The following is a 20,491-nucleotide window of genomic DNA, read 5'->3' on the forward strand; positions in this document are numbered from 1 at the left end:
AGTTTGTGGGAGGGGGCGGGCCAGGGCGGCCTCCAAGCGGAAGTGACGTAAGCGCAAGCGCAGTGAGGACGCTGAGGTCGCGGAAACTGGAGAGCCGCCTAGCGCGCCGCGCTGGTTTCCGGAAGTGGCTGCTGCGGCGACATGTTTGCGGAGCTGGGTTTAATCGGGACCATAGGCGAAGATGATGAGGTGCCAGTGGAGCCAGAGACTGACTCCGAAGACCAGGAGGAGGAGGTATGAGCCGATCGGGGTGGGAGCGCGGCGACTGGCAGCCGATGTCCTTGACTGCTTCCTTTCCCCGTGGTGCCTCAGGTCCCTGCCCCCAAGGGCTCAGCATCCTCTGCCAGGCCGGCAAGTGTCCCTGGGTCTCACCCGGACCCCCAGATCTTCCTCAGTTTGCTCGCCACTAGCTTTTCCTCACCTCCGCGCCTGTGCCCGTGCTATTCTGTGTCGCCTTGGTGAACTCAGTACCCATTCACTGAACTGATATTTAATCCAGGCGCTGTGTCATAGAGATCCAGAGACAGAGTCAGTCCTGGTTCCTAGTCAAGGAGCCATGGTTATCCATGCGTTCATTAAGTCAGTATTCATTGAATATTTATATGTGCTACACCTAGTGTTAAGCATTCAGGACACAGCGGTGAACAAGAAGGGCAAGGAACACCGCTCTCCTGAAGCTTATGTTGTGGTGCGGAGTTAGAGACATTAAGCAGCATGGCAGTTAAAAAGGGACCGGTGTCATGAAAAGGTGCTCACCCTTTAAAGCTCCAGCTCAAGTGTTTTCCCTTCTATGGTCTCATCTGCTTACTGACACCTCTGGTTTGAGCATCCCTCGGCCTCTACAAATTCAGCTTTTCCAAAGCTGAACTCTGGTCTCCCTCACCCTCCCAACCTGCTTCATCTCAAGCCAGAAACCTTGGAGTTATCCAGCCTCTCTCCCCTCCAGTGTTCTGCAGGCTACCTCACAAATCTCTCTTAAGCTTCTTCCCCCCTCAGTCCACACTGCTTCCACCCTAGTCCAGGACACACTGCCATCTTGTACCTGGATACCTACAATCCTAACATACCTGGTCTCTAACTGTTTCTCTTGTCGCCACCTCCCTCCCCCCAAGTGTATTTTCCACTTAGCAGCCAGAATCTTTTTGTTTCTTGAATGGAAAACTATCATAGAAAAATTATCACTTATATGTGGAATCTAAAATACGACACAAATGAACATATCTACGGAACAAAAACAGACTCACAAATATAGGGAACAGACTTGTGGTTGCCAAGGGGGGGTGGGGTGAGGGAAAGACTGGGAGTGTGGGGTTAGCAGATGCAAACTATTATGTATAGGATGGGTAAACAACAAGGTCCTACTGTAGAGCACAGGGAACTATATTCAATACCCTGTGATAAACCATAACGGGAAAGAATATGAAGAAGAATATATATGTATAACTGAGTCACTTTGCTGTACAGCAGAAATTAAACACAACATTGTAAATCAACCATACTTCAATAACATTTTTTTAAAAATTTGTCATAGAAAAGGACTGAAGGAAATATGGCAAATGATAATACTAAACTTCAAGTTTAGCTTGAAGTGCTATACAATTACCGATTTAAACTAGGTACTGGAGAAATGAGATATAATCATTACTAATAAAGTTTAGGGTCAGAGTTCTTATGAAATTGTTTAACTCAAGTAAGAAAAAAAAAATCAGTATAGCACTTTTTAGTTCTCAGGGTTTTTTCTTCTGTTTATCCTCCTGAAGCCATAGTTCAGCCAGTTCTCCTTCCTTTCCCATTTCCAAATGTATGAATTAAAAAAATTTTTGTTGTTGTTATTTATTTCCAACTTAATTGAATTGTGGTCAGAGAACAGAGTCTGTATAATATTGATTTTTTTGAACTTACTGAAGATTTGCTTAAAAGGAATACTATGTGATCAGTTTTTGCAACTATTCCACATGTGCTTAGAAAGAATGTACATGCTCTAGTGCAGTGTTCTCTATATGTTCATTGGAATAAAGCTTATTAATTGTGCTGTTCAAATTTTCTACGGACTTACTCATTTTTTTTGTCTGCTTGATCTGTCAATTATTGAGATGTGTTAAAATCTCCCAGGACAATTGTAGATTATTCTACTTCTTGTCATCTGTCAGCTTTTGCCCTGTATATTTTTTCTGTTCTCTTATTGGGTACCCTCATTTCCTTCTTCTTTTTCCAGTGTTCTTTCATCTCAGTCCCATAGTCATCCTGCTTCTCCCTCTTCCCAGGGGCCCATTGTGCTGGGCAGAAAGCAGAAAGCCTTGCAGAAGAACCGCAGTGCTGATTTCAACCCTGACTTTATTTTCACTGAGAAGGAGGGGATGTACGATGGCAGCTGGGCCATGGCTGACGTCATGAGCCAGCTCAAGAAGAAGGTGAGACTGACACAGATAGGCAGTTCCAGGCCGTGGGCTTTTAGGGTTGGACAGTGGGCTTCAGGGTCCAGTGGTTTAGGAATGCCAAATGTTACATATAAATTGCTTAAAAAATGGACATAGCTATGTTACAATCGTCTCTTTTCTAGGTATTCGCTCCTTGTTTTGAATATTAGAAAGAAACCTTTTTTATGTTGGTTTGTAACAAAGAACAATCTAGCAGGCATCCTCGGTAGTGGTGTTTTTGAAGGCTTGACTCTGCCCCACAGATACTATCACTCTCTGTCACTTGCCAGGTGATCTCATGTGGCCTTTCTGTTTAGGGTCCCTGGTTCCCACACATCACAGCCCAAACTGCTGTGAATGTCACTGTCATCTGCTTGTTTGCCAAGACCCTGTGCTTTTCTTTGAATCTGGTTAACAAGCTAGAAGGTGCTCAAAAGTTGTTTTCCATTTCACGTGCTTCCGAGGGAAATACTGCCTGCTCAGGGCAGTTTAATCCAGACCCTGCTGGTCCTTGTTCTGTTTCAAATAAAACAGCATTGCCTTTTCAAAGTCATCGTGAGCGGGGTTTTTTTTCCTTTTCATGTGTACTTCATGTAGTTACCGACTTGGTCTTACAGCGCTTACATTCTAGCAGGGTAGAAAATGACTAGACAAACAATTAAGCCATTCCTTATGGCTGTGGTAAGCGCTGTAGCAGTTCAGGGTGCTTTGAGCGTGCATCAAGGGGGCCTGCCATTACCTCACCTTTCGAAAGTTTTAGCAAGATCCAGTGTTACCTGAATTTGCTCGCCTTTCAACAGTTTGATAGGCTAAATTATGTCCGATGGGCAAGGGGAAGAGTTTTTCCAAGTAGCATTCAGATACAATGTGACATCTCTTGGTAACTGTATCATTCTCAATAGTAAACACCTTCTACAATGTGGGTGTTCTTACTGGTTCCAGGTAATTTGAAGTTTTTTCACAAAAAGACCATTTATTTAATGGTTTTTTGTTTGCTTGTTTGTTTTGTTGTGAATAATCTATGGATTGATTAATCTGTCCAAGTACAGATGAGCTTTTTCTATATTTAACATCTGAGACCCTACCTTAAGAAGCCCTTTGCTTTATCTCTTTCCCATACGTATGTTTCTTTTTCATCTCTTTATTTTTATCTGTAGAGGGCAGCCACGACATTAGATGAGAAGATTGAGAAAGTTCGAAAGAAGAGGAAAACAGAGGTGAGTAAGCAAAGCAGTTACTTCTCTTTGTAGGTGAGCCCTGAGCTTTACTCTCAGTGTGACCACACCATTTCTCTTGGAGCCTAGGTTGCAGTACGGCTGGTGCAGGCAGGCTTTCTCTGTGTGTCTGTGGTTAATAGTCACGAAGAATCCGCATAGTTTTCTCCCAGGCCTGAGAGCATAATATTGCTCTTCATAGGTTCTGGATTTCCTGAAGTTTGTAGTCGCCTTGCTTTATTACAGTTTCTTTTTCTAGGATAAAGAAGCCAAGTCTGGGAAGTCGGAGAAGGAGAAAGAAGCAAAGGAGGGCTCTGAACCGGAGGAGCAGAAAGACTTTGAAGGGAAAGATGAGGAAGCCACAGAAGATGAAGAATCAGAGACTGACTACTTGTCAGCTGATGAGAACGTCCTCACCAAAGCAGGTAGGCGATACTGTCAGAAATGGGGACTGGAAATTGGAGTGTTCGCTTTTACTTTGTAGGTTATCCTATGCTCTTCTACACAGTTAAATTTAAGATCTCCATGTCGACCTCCTTTCTTTTTTTAAATTTATTTACTTACTTATTGGCTGCGTTGGGTCTTCGTTGCTGTGCGCGGGCTTTCTCTAGTTGCGGTGAGCGGGGGCTACTCTTCGTTGTGGTGCACGGGCTTCTCATTGCAGTGGCTTCTCTTGTTGCGGAGCACAGGCCCTAGAGCGCATGGGCTTCAGTAGTTGTGGCGCGCAGGCTCGGTAGTTGTGGCACACAGGCTTAGCTGTTCCGTGGCATGTGGGACCTTCCCGGACCAGGGCTCGAACCCATGTCCCCTGCATTGGCAGGCAGATTCTTAACCACTGTGCCACCAGGGAAGTCCTGACTTCTTTTCTTTTAGCTTCTCTTCTTCCTTGGGATTTTGTTAGGGTTGTTGTACTTTGCAGTCAAAGTTCACTCTTTTTCTTTTTCCTTTTTTTTTTTCGGTCATGCCACGAGGCTCGCGGGATCTTAGTTCCCCGAGCAGGGATCAAACCCAGGCGCCAGCAGTGAAAGCGCCAAGTCCTAGCCACTGGACCGCCAGGGAATTCCCACGTTCACTCTTTTCCTCATCTCCAGCCCCACACAGCTGTTGGCACTTCTATGACTCAAACTTATTTGGGGTGATAGGTCCCCCACCTCAGATGAGTCCAGCCACGTAGTAGGTGCTCCATTAACATTTCTTGCAGAAATGAGTGCTAAAGCATCCTTATGTAGCACAGTGGTTGGGAGCCTTGTCTCTGGAACCTGCCGACTTTGTTTCTTGTCTGACCTCAGGTGAGTGACTTACCTGCACAGCTGCACAGCCTCCTCTTCTGTGAGGCGACGCTGGTGACAGGAGCTCCCTCAGGCTGTTGCATGGATTCAGTGAGGTGTCCGTCCACGTAGTGCGCTTAGGACAGTGTCTAGCAGACTGAGTGCTCAGGAAGTATGAGCCCTGATCATCAGCTCTCTTTGTCTCCATAGATACACTCAAAGTAAAGGAGCAGAAGAAGAAGAAGAAAGGACAGGTGAGCGTGGGCTTGGACAACAGTGTGCAGCTTGGTTTTACAACCAGAAAGAACTTTAAGGTCATTTAGTTCCCTTTTGGCTGAATTCTCATTCTGTCTTTTGATTTTCTGATGTAGGACGCAGGAGGATTTTTTGAAGATGCATCTCAGTATGATGAAAACCTCTCATTCCAGGACATGAACCTTTCCCGCCCGCTTCTGAAGGTAGTGGCTTCTTTTGTCAACCATGGGATTCTTGCAGTCGCCCCGTAACTGGGCTGTCTGCCCTAAACCGGGCTCGTGGCCTCCCTGAACTCTGTTGTCCACACAGCTGCCAGAGAACCCTCTTACACAAAGATTTCCATCTTGGCCTGTATGACCCTGCCCCTTCTGGGCCCCTCTGATGACGTCTCTCAGCAGCCATTCTGCTCTGGCCACACTGGCCTCACTGGCCCTCGCACAGGCCAGGCATCTTCTTCCTCAGGGCCTTTGTGCTTGCTATTCCCACTGCCTGGAAGATTGTTCCAGAAATCTGGTTGGGGTGCTCTTCGCCTCTTTCAGGATTCTACTCAGTATCCCCTGCTCAATGAGACCTTCCCTGACAACCCTTCTGTAAATTGCACTCATCATCCCCTCCCCCCGCCCTTGCCAGCCCCCTTGACTGCTGTAGCTTTCTCCATAGCATTTATCTTCATATGACACGTGTTTGTTTTCGGCCTGTTTTTTCTACCGGATTCTAAGGGCAGGGTTGTTCCTTTTGTTTATCACTATATCCTCAGGGCCTAGAAAAGTGACATACAGTAGGTGGATTGAATGACTGGGAGGGATTGAAACCTGTTTGGAGACCTGCCTAGTTTGTTTTGTGCTGAGACTCCCCCTCCTCTCCTCTCTGACCCTATCTTTTCTTCCTCTTCAGGCCATCACAGCCATGGGCTTCAAGGAGCCCACACCGATCCAGAAGGCATGCATACCTGTGGGTCTGCTGGGGAAGGACATCTGTGCCTGTGCAGCCACTGGGACAGGTAACAAGGATCGGGACTCCAGGGTGGGGGAGGGAGAGGAGGAGGAAGGAGGATGTGCAACATAGAATAGGCTCTGGGTTGACTTACCAAAAGCCCACTTTGCTAAATGTGCAAATATAAATTTTAATGCAATAACATTCTATATTCTGTGTAGTAACTTCCCTTTTAAAAAATATTAATATACATTTTTCTATTTTTTTTTTAAATAGAAACTCTTTACTTTTTTAAAATAGGGTAGTCACAGGTTACAGGTTTCAGGTGGTCTGGTGAAGGTCATTTTTATTTAATCCTATCAGGGTGTCTCTGTGACCATGACCTCCTATCACTCCCATGATAGGCCCCTGTCATAGGAGTAAAGATTTTATAAAAGGGATGTTTATCACAACATTGTGTATTAGTGCAGTTAATTATATAGTCATGTAATGGAATAGAATAGAAATAGTCATGTAATAAAATACGATGCAACCATTTAAAAAAAGTAGAGTACTTAAAGAAATAGGAAAATATATGTTTTTTTTAAAGGGAAGTTACTAAACAATATATAGTCTTATTGCATTAAAATTAATATTTTTGTATTTTTGTCCATTAAAAAAAAGATTGGTGATATAGATACTGTTTTGGTAATGCTTACCTCTGGTTGGCTGAACTGTGGGTGATTTTTATTGTTTCGGTTTTTTTTGTTGTTTTTTTGTATTTCCCAGATTTCTTACATTGACCATGTGATTGATTGATTGATTGATTTTTTAAGTTTATTTTATTTATTTATTTTTGGCTGTGTTGGTTCTTCGTTGCTGTGTGCGGGCTTTCTCTAGTTGCGGCGAGTGGGGGCTACTCTTTGTTGCGGCGCACAGGCTTCTCACTGCGGTGGCTTCTCTTGTTGCAGAGCACGGGCTCTAGCCATGAGGGCTTCAGTAGTTGTGGCATGTGGGCTCAGTAGTTGTGGCTTGCGGGCTCTAGAGTGCAGGCTCAGTAGTTGTGGCGCACGGGCTTAGTTGCTCCACGGCATGTGGGATCTTCCCGGACCAGGGCTCAAACCTGTGTCCCCTGCATTGGCAGGTGGATTCTTAACCACTGCGCCACCAGGGAAGCCCTGACCATGTGATTTAAAACCAGAATAAAAGTTTTATGAAAAATAAGTTGCTTCATTTCCCTCTGAGTAGATATGTAGGTTTTCTGTGTGCAGGTGAAAACCTGGACCTGGGAAGGACAGAAGCTCTTCTCATTTTGCTTTCCTGCTGCCCTTCCCTCCAGGTAAAACTGCAGCTTTTGCTCTGCCCGTCTTGGAGCGTCTGATCTACAAACCCCGCCAGGCTCCGGTGACCCGCGTGCTGGTGCTGGTTCCCACCCGGGAACTGGGCATCCAGGTACACTCCGTCACCAGGCAGCTGGCCCAGTTCTGCAGCGTCACCACCTGCCTGGCTGTGGGTGAGTGTCTGGCTGAGGGCTGGCTGCCTCTGAGAGGGTGTGACATGGTGGAGGGTGGATGTGCACCACTGTCTGAGGGGGACGGGTGCAGGAAAGCCTTCACGTGATTGAAACCACTTAAAAACCAGATAACATTTTCATAGTAGATAGTGAGGGGGATGGGGAGGGGGTTTGACTGAGACTTAAGCAGCCTTGCAAAATGAAACTTCAAAATTATGAAACAGATTTTTTCTTGATACTGAACAAACTTAGGATATAATTTTGTCTTGCATGAATAATGAATCAAATATTTATTGGGGCAGAATTTTTCTGATGATGTTATATGACAGTGTTATCTAACCTTCATTTTACCCTCCTTATGCGGTAGGAAATTGTAGGTGATTTAGAAAGATTATCAGTTTCGCAGCTGCGTCTCTCAGTTGGTGGATGGTTGAATTGTTGTATTCTGAAGTGCCTTTGTGTCATCATCTTTTTTGATTTTTGCACTTAGCACAATTGTGATTAAATAATCTGTCTCTCCCACCATATTGTAAAATCTGCGCAAGTGGGGCCTCGGTCAGTCTTGTGCTCTGCCGTTTGCTCTGCATCTGCCATGGGAGCTGGCAGGTAGCAGGGCTCAGCCCGTACTGGTGAATGACTCAGCTGGCTGCCTGGTGGGCTTTTCTTTTTCCAGGCGGCCTGGACGTGAAGTCTCAGGAAGTAGCCCTTCGGGCAGCCCCTGACATCCTCATCGCCACCCCGGGCCGGCTCATTGATCACCTCCACAACTGCCCTTCCTTCCACCTGAGCAGCATCGAGGTGCTCATCCTGGATGAGGCTGACAGGTACACCTGAAATGGTGGGGTCCCCAGGGCCACACCCCGGGACGGGAACCTGCACTCTGCCTGGTCCTACATGGCTCTGACCAGTTCAGCTGTTCGTGTTTGAGCCTTTGTCCATCTTAGCCCAGATTATCCTGCTCTTTTTCTGTAATGTGATGGTTAAGAGGGAAGGCAAGTTAAATTCTGGCTCTACCGCTTCCTGAGATTGGGAAACGTTACTTAGATTCTCAAAGCAAATCTTTTCTTGTTTGTAAGTGGGGGATAAGTACCCACCTCATGGTGTTGAGGATTCAAGGAGTAACTCCAGTAAAGTACCAGTGCATAGGGAGGATTCAACCAATAGCCTCGATTACTGTGATGCAGGCTCCCCCTCCTTCCCCCCTTCCTCCTCTTCCTTCCCTCCCTCTCTTCCCTCCTTTCTCTCATTCGTGTCCCATCTGCTCACCTCTTTCCTTCGTGACTCAACAGAATGAACCCTTAATGAACTGGACTGCTGTGGAGGTGGCAGGGTAACGAGGCTGTTCAAGTTTACTCTCAAACTGAAGCATCTCCAAACTAACCAGGTCCTTAACCAAGTTTCTCATCCTCTGTGCCCCTCCCCCGCTTCCCATCCCACTGAAGGGCAACTCCATCCTTCTAGTTGTTCAGGCCATATTCTCAGAGCCATTCTTGTCTCCTCATTTCCTCACCCCCCAGGATATCCATTGGTAAATCCCATCCACACACTCCCACTTTGGGGCTTCTCTTCTGCATCGTCGTTCCCTCAGCTTGGAATGACCTCCTTTACCTTCTCAGGTTTCTGCTCCAGCTGTCACTTTGCTGGCCACTCTATAACAGTTACTGGGACTTCCCTGGTGGTCCAGTGGTTAAGAATCCGCTTGCCAGTGCAGGGGACACGGGTTCGATCCCTGGTCCGGGAAGATCCCACATGCCGCGGAGCAACTAAGCCCGTGTGCCACAACTACTGAGCCTGCACGCCACAACTACTGAAGCCCGTGCGCCTAGGGCCTGTGCTCTGCAACAAGAGAAGCCACTGCAATGAGAAGCCCACGCACCGCAATGAAGAGTAGCCACCGTTCACCGCAACTAGAGAGAAAAGCCTGTGCGCAGCAACGAAGACCCAATGCAGCCCCCCAAAATAAATAAATAAATAAATGAAATATTTTTTTAAAAAAACGAAAAAAACCAGTTCCTCCCTTCCCCCCACACCCCCGCCTCGTCCTTCCCTTCCTGCCTTATGTTCTCTGAGGTGCTACGCCTCCTTGACTTCCTGCATTGTTACCTGAATGCTCGTGTGGTGGCTGTGTCCCTCTTCTCCCCAGAACTTCATGTTCAAGAAGGGCTGGCTTTGTGTTTGTGTTGCCTGCTGCCACATCCCAGTGCCAGGGCTGTGTCTAGAATCTAGCAGGTGCACAGTAGGTGTTGAATAACTGGTCGACTGCCTCCCCCGAGCATTCTTGAGGCCTGAAGGAGGTAAAGGAGATCGTTCTAAGCCAAGGGAACATGATCTGATTTAGGTTTTAAATATCAAAAATATCAGTGTCTCAAAAGACCAAGAAAGGCTGTGGAAGTTTCAGACTGAGACCAAAGAGACACGACAACTAAAGGTGATACCTGTTCCTCAACTGCAGCCTGAACTGGACGAGAAATACTGTAAAGGATTGGGTGGGTTGAAAAAATTGGAGTCACAGTAATCTCACAGATGACTATTATCTGCAAAGAGAAAGAGGTTCCTTTCCTAGTGGAGAGAACTGGTAGACACCACTTCAACCAAGTGACCAAACTGCGATGCTGGAGCAAACTGACCGTCTGTCTCCGAATGGAGTGAGAGTGAGGTGCATGGCTGCTCCCCACCCCGCTCCCAGCAGTGATTGTTGAATCCAGTCACTGGGGAATAATTAGACATATTCAGAGTGTGAAAAAGGATGAGAGGACTTTCTAGACTAAGGGAGACTAAAGAGATGTGACAACCAAGTACAACGTAGGAACTGTCATTCCTGGACTAAAAAAATTAAAAGACAGCTATAGAATGACGTTTTGGGGACAGTTAGGGAAAACTGAATATACATTGTACTTTACTTTAGATATCATTCAGACACTTGAATTTCTCAGGTGTGATAACGACATTGTGTTTATGTAGGAGAAAGTCACCGTTCTTAGGGAATGTATGCTGAAATATTTAGGGGTCCGGTGTCATGATATCTGCAACTTAATAGCAAATGATTCAGCAAAAGAAAAAAGAAAGACTAAGCAAATATGGCCAAATGATAATTCTTGGTGAATCTTGGAAAAAAGGGTAAAATAACACTAATAAAATAAGTAAATAAATGAGCCTGAAACATAACCAATGACAGTATCGAAACATCGCCTGTGCAGTGTGTTCTGTCCTTCGTCGATACAGATGCAAGCTCAGTCCATTTGTCTTGATTCCTCCCCGCCCCTGCTTGCCAGGATGCTGGACGAGTACTTTGAGGAGCAGATGAAGGAGATCATCCGGATGTGTTCCCACCACCGCCAGACCATGCTCTTCTCAGCCACGATGACGGATGAGGTGGGCTGTAGGGAACAGAGGGGCGGCGCAGAGGACCCCGGGCTGAGCTGGAGCACCGGCTTGCCTCCCTCCCTGCCTCCTGACAGGCTGGTCAGCATCCCTGCCTTTGTGCCTGGCAGGTGAAAGATCTGGCTTCTGTCTCCTTGAAGAATCCTGTCCGGATATTTGTGAACAGCAACACGGACGTGGCCCCCTTCTTGCGGCAGGAGTTCATCCGGATCCGGCCAAACCGGGAAGGGGACCGGGAAGCCATCGTGGCAGGTGAAAGCCCAGGGTGGGACTGAGCAGGGAGGGCTGCTCGACTCCCCTGAGCTTCACACCGAAGTGTTGGGTTTTCCCCGGCAACTCCTCCATCCGGTCTCCGCTACCCCAGTGTGTGGTACTGCTGTTCCTCTGCTCCGTACTTTCACCACGAGTTCTTCCTCCCTTTCCTTCATCGCTTCACCTCCTTTCCACCGTCCAGTCCTCTTTATGTCCTGCTGAACTCCTAGCCACTTCCCTCCAGCTGCCCCTCTGGCCCTTCGTCCAGGCCACTACTGTGTCACCTGGATTGTTGCAGCGGCCTCTGACCTGGCCGTCTGCTTCCACTCTGTCCTGTGGAAGTGCCTTCTCCACACTGCAGACCATTTTAAAGGATCATTTACAAACAAGCATTCGCTCCTGTTCCTTCGCTGTTTAAACCCTCTCGTGTCTTCCATTGCTCTTAGACTGAAATCCATGCTCCCTGGCGAGTCCTGTAAGACCCCTGGACCTGCCCCGGCCTGCCCGGAGCCCCCTGCCTGCCCGGAGCCCCGGGCCTTGGTGCCTTAGCTCATGGTGCTCCAGCCACACCCGCCTGCTTTCGCTTTCTCAAACCCCCCAAGCTTTTGCTCTTTCCTCTGCCTGGAATCTTCCCCCAAATCTTCTCGTGGATGAGACTGTCTTGTCATTCAGCCTACTGTCACCTCCTCAGGCCAGCCCTGAAGCTGCCGCATCTTCTCTTCATTCTCTCACGGCATTTACCGCCCTCGAGAAGTGGGACTCGGCCTCTCCGGCTCTGCCCTGGAGTGGGAGCTCCGCAAGGCAGGGGTCTCACCTGCCACCCCCAAACCAGTCACAGTAGCCGCTTTGCAGGCGAGGAGGGAGGACGTGCTGGAGGCGGCCTCCCGCTCACTCTTCTCTCCCTGGCAGCTCTGTTGATGAGAACCTTCACCGACCACGTGATGCTGTTCACCCAGACCAAGAAGCAGGCCCACCGCATGCACATCCTCCTGGGGCTGATGGGGCTGCAGGTGGGCGAGCTCCACGGCAACCTGTCACAGACGCAGCGGTTGGAGGCCCTCCGGTAAAGTTTCGGGGGCTGAGGCTCCCACCCATCCTTCAGAGAGGGCTCTCTTCATTCCAAAGACGGAAAGTACCATCCAGAGGTCATGTTTGAGGGATACCAGGGGATACAGTACAGTTCCCCACTTCAAAAATTTTAGCCTAACCATTCTAAGGTCATGTCTTAGATATAGTCAGAACTTTGACTTTGTAGAAAATGATGCTCTTGCCCCAGGATTTGAGCGTGGGAGCTGCTGAGCAGGGTCACAGCAGGAAATTGACTTGGGATGACGCAGCACACATTCTGATCTCTGCAGCCTGTCCAGAGCAGGGGACGTACCCGGGTCTGCTAGAATGAGATCCTGAAGCAAATCCATTTGTATTTCTTGAGCACTTACTTTGCCAGGCCCTGTGCTTTTCCATGTGATTTCTTGTTTAACTCTCGCAGAATCGAGTCAGCTTGGTAGGCAAGGAGGAACCCTTTAGGACTCTCCGCTGATCCTTATTCACACAGGCAGCTGAGAGTTGTTTCTTAAAGGCTGTTTTGAATGCTGAGGCATTTGCCTCTGCTCCGTGTTATAGTCTAGCTCTGTGGTTCCCAAGCTTCTCTATTTATAGGAATTGCTGTTTAAAGTGGTATACACAAAACTACATTTGCTCTATGTTGTGGGATGTTTGGGGGGCATGTAAGTGTCATTAGGCTGACATTTAGGATCTGTCTCCACTGTGGTGGTCTGTACTCTGCTGCTTGACTCCAGAAGGGTTTGTGTTCTCTTCGCTGGCTCAGGCTTCTGCAGAGTATTGATTAGGGTCAGGTATTCACAGGAACATGTTTGTGGCTGTTTCCAGGCGCTTTAAGGATGAACAGATTGACATCCTCGTGGCCACAGATGTAGCAGCCCGTGGACTTGACATCGAGGGGGTCAAAACGGTGAGTGGGCCCCATCTTCCTTGAGCTTTTGCTGGAGTCCTTTTGCCTCCTCATGTCCCCCTCTTCCCGCCGACTCCCAGGTCTGACTGATGCTTAACTTTGGCCTTCCAGGTCATCAACTTCACGATGCCCAACACCATCAAGCATTATGTCCACCGGGTGGGGCGAACAGCTCGTGCCGGCCGGGCCGGGCGCTCAGTCTCTCTGGTGGGAGAGGAGGAGCGGAAGATGCTGAAGGAGATCGTGAAGGCCGCCAAGGCCCCCGTGAAGGCCCGGACGCCGCCCCAGGGTGAGCAGGCGTCAGTGCCGCGGCTCATGGCGGTTCGGGTGGGCGGGGGAGCATCCTAGCTGAGACCCTGAAGGACGGGGCAGCGGGCAGAGGGAAATGGGTGAGAGCAGGCGCTTTGCAGTTAGGGGCCAGATTTGAATCCCAGCTCTGCCACTCCCTTGCTGAGGGGCCCTGGGCAGGTCTCCCCTTGCCTCTCTGGGCTTCATTCTCTCCGTGTGTGGAAGGGACTGAGGAGAGACTTGTGCCCCAAGTGCTTAGTCATAGGTATTCACCAGCCTTTGGGAAGAGAAGGCCTCTTCTTAAGGCACCACCCCCACTAACCCTTCCCCACTTCCTCTTGGTGGGGGCCGAGGATGGGGAGGAGGTCAGTACTTATTCTTTCTGTATATCTTTCATTTCTTTTTTACTCATCTGTAGGGGTCATATAAAGCACATCATTAAAAAAAATTTTTTTTAAGTTACAAAAGTAATATGTATTCAGTGTTGGAAAAAAGTAAATCAAATAAGAGTAAAAATGTAATTGTGTGTGAAAGAGCTCACCACTCATAACATTTAGATACACATCTTTTCAAGACCTTTTTTTCCATTCATAGGTCTTTTTATTTCCTTTCATTTAAAAAATTTTCATTTAATTCATTCAGTCTATTGCTATTTATTGTATTCTAAGTATTGGCGATACAGCAGGAAACAAAACAGCTGACACTGTTGGGAAAAAGACACAATAAATAAGCTAATAGTAGGTGTGAATGAGAACGACAGGAGAAGTGCCTACTTTAGAAAAGCTGCAGAGAAAAGGCCTCTGACAGATGGCATTTGAGCCGAGTCCCGGATGACAAGAATGAGATGGCCGTGGGTGGTCTGGGGACAGAGTGTGCCAAGCAGGGAAAACCAGGGCAAAACCTCAGAGACAGGAACACACTTGATGTGGGAGTAGAAGACAGGGAGGGCCAGAGGCCCGAGGCCTTTGAGCAAGGGGTAGGCAGAGGTCAGAGAGGTAGGCAGGGGCCACGCTGAGGAGTTTGGAATTTATTCCACGAGCATCAGGAAGCCTTTGGGGAGGTGTTAAGCAGAGAAGCCACACATAAAAAGAAAACAAAACAGGGCTTCCCTGGTGGCACAGTGGTTGAGAATCTGCCTGCCAATGCAGGGGACCTGGGTTCGAGCCCTGGTCTGGGAAGATCCCACATGCCACGGAGCAACTAGGCCCGTGAGCCACAACTACTGAGCCTGTGCATCTGGAGCCTGTGCTCCGCAGCAAAAGAGGCTGCGATAGTGAGAGGCCCGCGCACCGCGATGAAGAGTGGCCCCTGCTTGCCACAACTAGAGAAAGCCCTTGCACAGAAACAAAGACCCAACACAGCCAAAAATAAATAAGTAAATAAATAAACTCCAATCTCTTTAAAAAATAAAAAACAACCCAGTTTTCTGTGTCACTAAATAACCATCTGAGGGCTTCCCTGGTGGCGCAGTGGTTAAGAATCCATCTGCCAATGCAGGGGACATGGGTTCGAGCCCTGGTCTGGGAAGATCCCACATGCCGCGGAGCAACTAAGCCTGTGCGCCACAACTACTGAGCCTGCACTCTAGAGCCCGCGAGCCACAACTACTGAGGCCGCATGCCAGGACTACCGAAGCCTGTGCGCCTAGAGTCCGTGCTCTGCAGCAAGAGAAGCCACCACAATGAGAAGCCCGCACACAGCAACGAAGCCCCAACACAGCCAAAAATAAATAAATAAATTAATTAAAAAAAAATAACCATCTGCGTTGTTTGCATCAGCTACACCATAGTCATCCTTATTTTAAAATCTTTTTTGTTCTTTTCCCCTGAGACGTCATCCTCAAATTCCGGGACAAGATTGAGAAAATGGAGAAGGATGTGTATGCAGTTCTGCAGTTAGAGGCTGAAGAAAAAGAGATGCAAAAGTCAGAAGCCCAGGTGAGGCTGTGAGGAGGGCTCTGGTCCGCAGGGCTGCTTAGTACGCAGACTGCGTGGGCCCCGGCTGGTCTGCCTTCTGATACGCTGTGTCTGCCAAACGTATCGTCAGAGCCCCAAGCATTTACAGGCAGTGGCTTCCTGCAGCCGCCATGTTCTGTATTATCAGGTGTAGGTTTCATGGCAGGCATCCTTTTGCTGTCCCCACAGATCAACACAGCACAGCGACTCCTGGAGAAAGGGAAGGGGGCACCAAACCCTGAGCCTGAAAGGAGCTGGTTCCAGACCAAAGAAGAGAGGAAGAAGGAAAAAAGTATGTTGGGGAGGTTCCTCAAAAAGCTAAACATAGAATTACCATCAGGCCCAGCAATTCCACTCCTAGGTCTATACCCCAAAGAATAGAAAACAGGGACTCAAACAGATACTTGTATGCCAGTATACATAATTGAATTGAATTGAATTGAATTGAATAATTGAAGCATTATTCACAATAGCCAAAGGGTGGAAACAACCATGTCCTTCAGCAGATGAATGGATACACAAAATGTGGTAGGTACATACAATGGGATATTAATTCAGCCATAATGAAGTTCTGGTACATGCCAAAAGGATGAACCTTGGAAACATGCTAAGTGAAATAATCCAGACAAAGGGACAAATCTTTATGATTCCACTTATATGAGGTACTAGATAGGCAAATACATAGACACAGAAAGTAGAATAGAGATTACCAGGAGCTGTGGGGAAGGAGTTGTTACCTAATGGTAATAGAGCTTCTGTTTGGGATGATGTAAACGTTTTAGAAACAGATAATGGTGATGATTGTACAATATTGTGAATGTCATTAATGCTACTGAATTGTACACTAAAGAATGGGTAAAATGGCAAACTTTATGTTGTATGTATTTTGCCACAATTTTAAAAAAGTAAGTCAGAAAGATATTTAGATATATACCCTTTTCTCTCCCTTTAAAAAACAAACAAACAAATTCACATCGTCTACACCTTGCTTTTTTCAATGAATTTTGTAGTTTGGAGATCATTTTATATAGGCACATATATAGCTGCCTTTTTTTCAGTGGCTGTGTGGTCTTCCATCATATGGGTGGATTATAGTTTATTTTAATTAGTTCCCCATTGAGGGACATTGAGGTTGTTTCCAATCTTTTGCTATTATAAACAAGTGATGTAGTGGGTAGCTATACAGATGCCCTTGCACAATTAAGCGAGCATATTTGATTTACAAGGTAAGTTCCAAAAAGTGCAATTGTAGGTCAGAGGCTATGTGTATTTATTATTTTGTTAGGGATTGCAAAATTACCCTCCAAAGAGGTAGTACCAGCATTTAAGAAATACTGTCTATATTTGATGGGACAAAAAATTAAGGTGTATGTATGTTAAGTTTCTGTGTTATAAATAGAGTTATAACTATATTGTGGGAAGGGGTGGGAAGTATATCTTTCATAATCCGAGGCAGATATATAATGAATGTCTCAAGTGGATTAATTAAGAAATAGTGGAACAAGCGTGTTATTTAGTGAGATGGAGGTAACCACCAGGAGAGGAAGTGATTGCTGCTTTTCATTTTAAGCCCTTAAATGTATCACTTTTAAATATGTACACTTCTTATTGTAAGTTTAAAAAAAGATTTTATAAAATGGTACCTGAACTCTCACGCTCTCTTCTCATCCCAGTTGCCAAGGCTCTGCAGGAGTTTGACTTAGCCATAAGGGGAAAGAAGAAAAGGAAGAAGTTTATGAAGGATGTCAAGAAAAAGGGGGAGATGACAGTGAGTAGCCTCCCCTTTGGAGTTGGGTCCCTGCCTGAGGATGTGGGTCAAGGCTGCCAGGTCTGTTCCACACTTACATGTCATCCTCTCCCCAGGCAGACGAAAGGTCCCAGTTTGAAATCCTCAAGGCCCAGATGTTTGCTGAGCGGCTGGCCAAGAGGAACCGCAGAGCCAAGCGGGCCCGAGCAATGCCCGAGGAGGAGCCAGCAAGGGGCCCTGGTAGGCAGATGGGGAGCCTGAAGGAGCTGGTAGGAAGGTTCTGCCTGAAACCTGTGCTTGTGGTCAGGGACAAAGGGGAGGGATGATGATAAGAGCCCACATTTTTTGAGTAATGAGTATGTAGGTGTGTACAGCTGTCCTTTATTGGCTCCAAGGGGTGAAGTGACCCCGTGGTTAGTAGGATTTGAACTCAAGCCTTTCTGATTCTGGAGCCTAAATCCTTACCAGCTGCTGCTTGGAGGAGTGGGTCAGGGTAGAATGAGGGGAAGATGTTTTCAGCCCATTTTATGTTTAGGTGGTCCATTCCACCTTTGGACTCTGCAGGCATCCTTTGGAGTGGTTCTTCACACCTGGTACTTATGATTCCTTATCTCTTTTCTGCTGGGATCTGATGTCTTGCTTCCATGTCAATAAAACATCAGGCCAGAGCATCCACTGAACTTGGAACCATTACCTTGAGCTTAAGGGGATTTAGGAGCTTGGGACAAAAAGGCCATATCTAACCCATTCTCTCTGTGCACAGCAAAGAAGCAAAAGCAGGTGAAGAAATCTGTATTTGATGAAGAACTCACCAACACAAGCAAGAAGGCTCTGAAACAGTATCGAGCTGGGTAGGGTTTTAAGTCATCATGGAGTTCTTGGTATTCTGATGAAAGCTATGAATCTTCTCCCTCCTTCCTTCCCCACTCCCAATTCTCATATACCTACAGCTTTATAATGCAGGCATGCCTCGTTTTATTGTACTTTGCTTTATTTCACTTCACAGATATTGCAGTTTTTACAAATTGAAGGTTTGTGGCAACCCTGCGTTGTCAGATGATGGTTAGCCTTTTTTTAGCAATAGAGTATTTTTATTTTTTTAATTTTTATTTATTTATTTTCTGGCCGCGCCACACACTTGCAGGATCTTAGTTCCCCAACCAGGGATCGAACCCGGGTCCCAGCAGTGAAAGTGCGGAGTCCTAACCACTGGACCACCAGGGAATTCCCAGCAATAGAGTATTTTTAAATTACCATATGTGCATTGTTTTTCTTTTTAGACATAATGCTATTGCACACTTTTTTAAGAAACTATAGTATAGTGTAAACGTAACTGTTACATGCATTGGGAAACCAAAAAATCCGTGTGACTTGCTTTATTGCGATACTCACTTTATTGCAGTGGTCTGGAGCCAAACCCTCAATATCTTTGAGGTCTGCCTGTATATAATTTCAAGGGCTCCTGTCTGCCCCCTCCCCCACCAGCCCATCTGTGGATTCCCAGGGTGAGAGTAAGAGAAGTGTTAAGGCCCTCCTGCCTTGGAGGTGAAATAGCACATTTTTGGTTCAGAAATAGAGATTTCTCTCAGGGGAGTGATAGAACCCCAAAGAAAGGATTCTGGTGTGCTCTTGGGAATGTGCTGTTCCTCCCCACATCCTCTGGGCTGGGGTTGGTGGCTGGGTAAACTAAGTTACCCAAGCAGTTTTATTATATACACAAGAAGGAAGGGCCTCTTCCAGTCTTGTTTTAGTGCTGGGCCCTGACTTCCATAAACCCATATTATCAGGTGGAAGAACACAGACTTAGAACCTCAGGCCCTGAAAATGACGCATCTGTGGTGCTGCTGCTTTGTGTGGGAGCTGGTAGGATGGGGGGGTGAAACATTGCCTGCTTGTCCAACATTTTGCCTTCTTCTCTCATTCACAGCCCCTCCTTTGAAGAAAGAAAACAATTGGGCTTGCCCCACCAGAGACGAGGAGGAAACTTTAAATCTAAATCCAGGTAATGTTTGCAGTTCTGGAGGACCAGAGGCTATGAGTGGGGTGGGAGAGGAAAGCTTTCCTGGGAAAGGAGCTTCTCTTTCCTCTTTCTGGTCTTGGGGTTGGTCTTTACCCTGCTCATTTTCTTCATAGGTACAAGAGAAGGAAGTAGCCATGGTGGCCTGAAGAAGTTCATGGGGCGGCTCTTAGATCCCTTCTTTGTGGGAAGTCATCCTGGTTTGGTCTCTCTTTTCTCTGTTTGTAAAAAAAATTCTTTAAAACTTTAATACATCTTTGTCATTTGTACATTAAAGAAACGGAAAAGTTGGGGGTGGTGGTGGTATATAGCTGTTTCCTAAGCATCCTTGTCAGCCAAGGCTCCTTTCTTGATTAGCTTTCACGTAAAGAAAATACTAGGGACTTCCCTGGTGGCGCAGTGGCTAAGAATCTGCCTGCCAATGCAGGAGACACAGGTTCAGGCCCTGGTCCAGGAAGATCCCATATGCCGTGGAGCAACTAAGCCTGTGCGCCACAACTACTGAGCCTACGCTCTAGAACCCGCGAGCCACAACTACTGAGCCCGCGTGCCACAACTGCTGAAGCCCGCACGCCTAGAGCCTGTGCTCCACAACAAGAGAAGCCACCATGATGAGCAGCCGCATGCGACAACAGAGTAGCCCTCACTCGCCACAACTAGAGAAAGCCTGCGCGCAGCAATGAAGACCCAACGCAGCCAAAAATAAATAAATTAAAAAAAGAAAATACCAAATGGAAGAAGTATTTTTGGGAGGCTGAAGAGACCAGTTTAATTGTATATCTTATTCTTCTGTCTCTTCCCTCCATAGCACAGTCTACGTCATCTGCTAGCTTGGCACTGCCATATATACTTGGTATGCATCTCTATGCTTGTAGAGGAGCTGGATGTGGAGTAAGGATATTTGTGCTAGAAGTTCTGTCAATGTCCTAGAACAAAAAGCTGTCATTTATAGAGCACCAGCCGTGCGCCAGACATTTCTGTGTACTGAACACTGTTTCATTCAGTTCACTACAGCCCTATGAGGCAGGTACTGTTATCCCCATTTTGCAGATAAAGAAACAGAGGCTTAGAAAGATGGAGTAACTTTCCAAAATTGCACAGTTGGGAATTAAAGTTTTCGAAATCACAGTATACCTCAACCCATACCCTCTTTACTATGGTGTGGAAGTGCTACTGGAGAGATGGAAGCTCAAAGGGGACAGAAAGGGTACCACATAGGGGCTTACCTGGTGGTCCAGTGGCTAAGACTCTGCGCTTCCACTGCAGGGGGAACTAAGATCCCATACGCCATGCGGCACGG

General features: G+C 46.9%; 1 protein-coding gene across 1 annotated transcript; it reads left to right on the top strand.

The window, feature by feature from the left end:
• Positions 1 to 71: 71 nt before the first annotated feature.
• Positions 72 to 19,441, top strand: DDX27 (DEAD-box helicase 27). The gene is made up of 21 exons (XM_007185323.3): positions 72 to 234; positions 2,265 to 2,411; positions 3,575 to 3,634; positions 3,891 to 4,056; positions 5,110 to 5,153; positions 5,271 to 5,357; positions 6,049 to 6,154; positions 7,406 to 7,579; positions 8,253 to 8,403; positions 10,852 to 10,951; positions 11,071 to 11,212; positions 12,122 to 12,275; positions 13,103 to 13,184; positions 13,296 to 13,473; positions 15,303 to 15,409; positions 15,617 to 15,719; positions 17,101 to 17,195; positions 17,291 to 17,414; positions 17,938 to 18,025; positions 19,102 to 19,176; positions 19,308 to 19,441. The coding sequence occupies exons 1-21, from the start codon at positions 142 to 144 to the stop codon at positions 19,324 to 19,326; spliced, it is 2,295 nt and encodes a 764-aa protein (XP_007185385.2). The 5' UTR covers positions 72 to 141; the 3' UTR covers positions 19,327 to 19,441.
• Positions 19,442 to 20,491: the final 1,050 nt, after the last annotated feature.

Source organism: Balaenoptera acutorostrata, chromosome 15 (genome assembly GCF_949987535.1).
Source record: "Balaenoptera acutorostrata chromosome 15, mBalAcu1.1, whole genome shotgun sequence".
Lineage (NCBI taxonomy): Eukaryota > Metazoa > Chordata > Mammalia > Artiodactyla > Balaenopteridae > Balaenoptera > Balaenoptera acutorostrata.

Bases quoted from the DNA above. Each gene is read 5' to 3' on its own strand.
- DDX27 (XM_007185323.3), top strand. From the start codon at position 142: ATGTTTGCGGAGCTGGGTTTAATCGGGACCATAGGCGAAGATGATGAG. The intron at 7,580-8,252 runs GTGAGTGTCTGG...TTCTTTTTCCAG, and splicing joins CACCACCTGCCTGGCTGTGG to GCGGCCTGGACGTGAAGTCT. The intron at 13,185-13,295 runs GTGAGTGGGCCC...TTGGCCTTCCAG, and splicing joins ACATCGAGGGGGTCAAAACG to GTCATCAACTTCACGATGCC.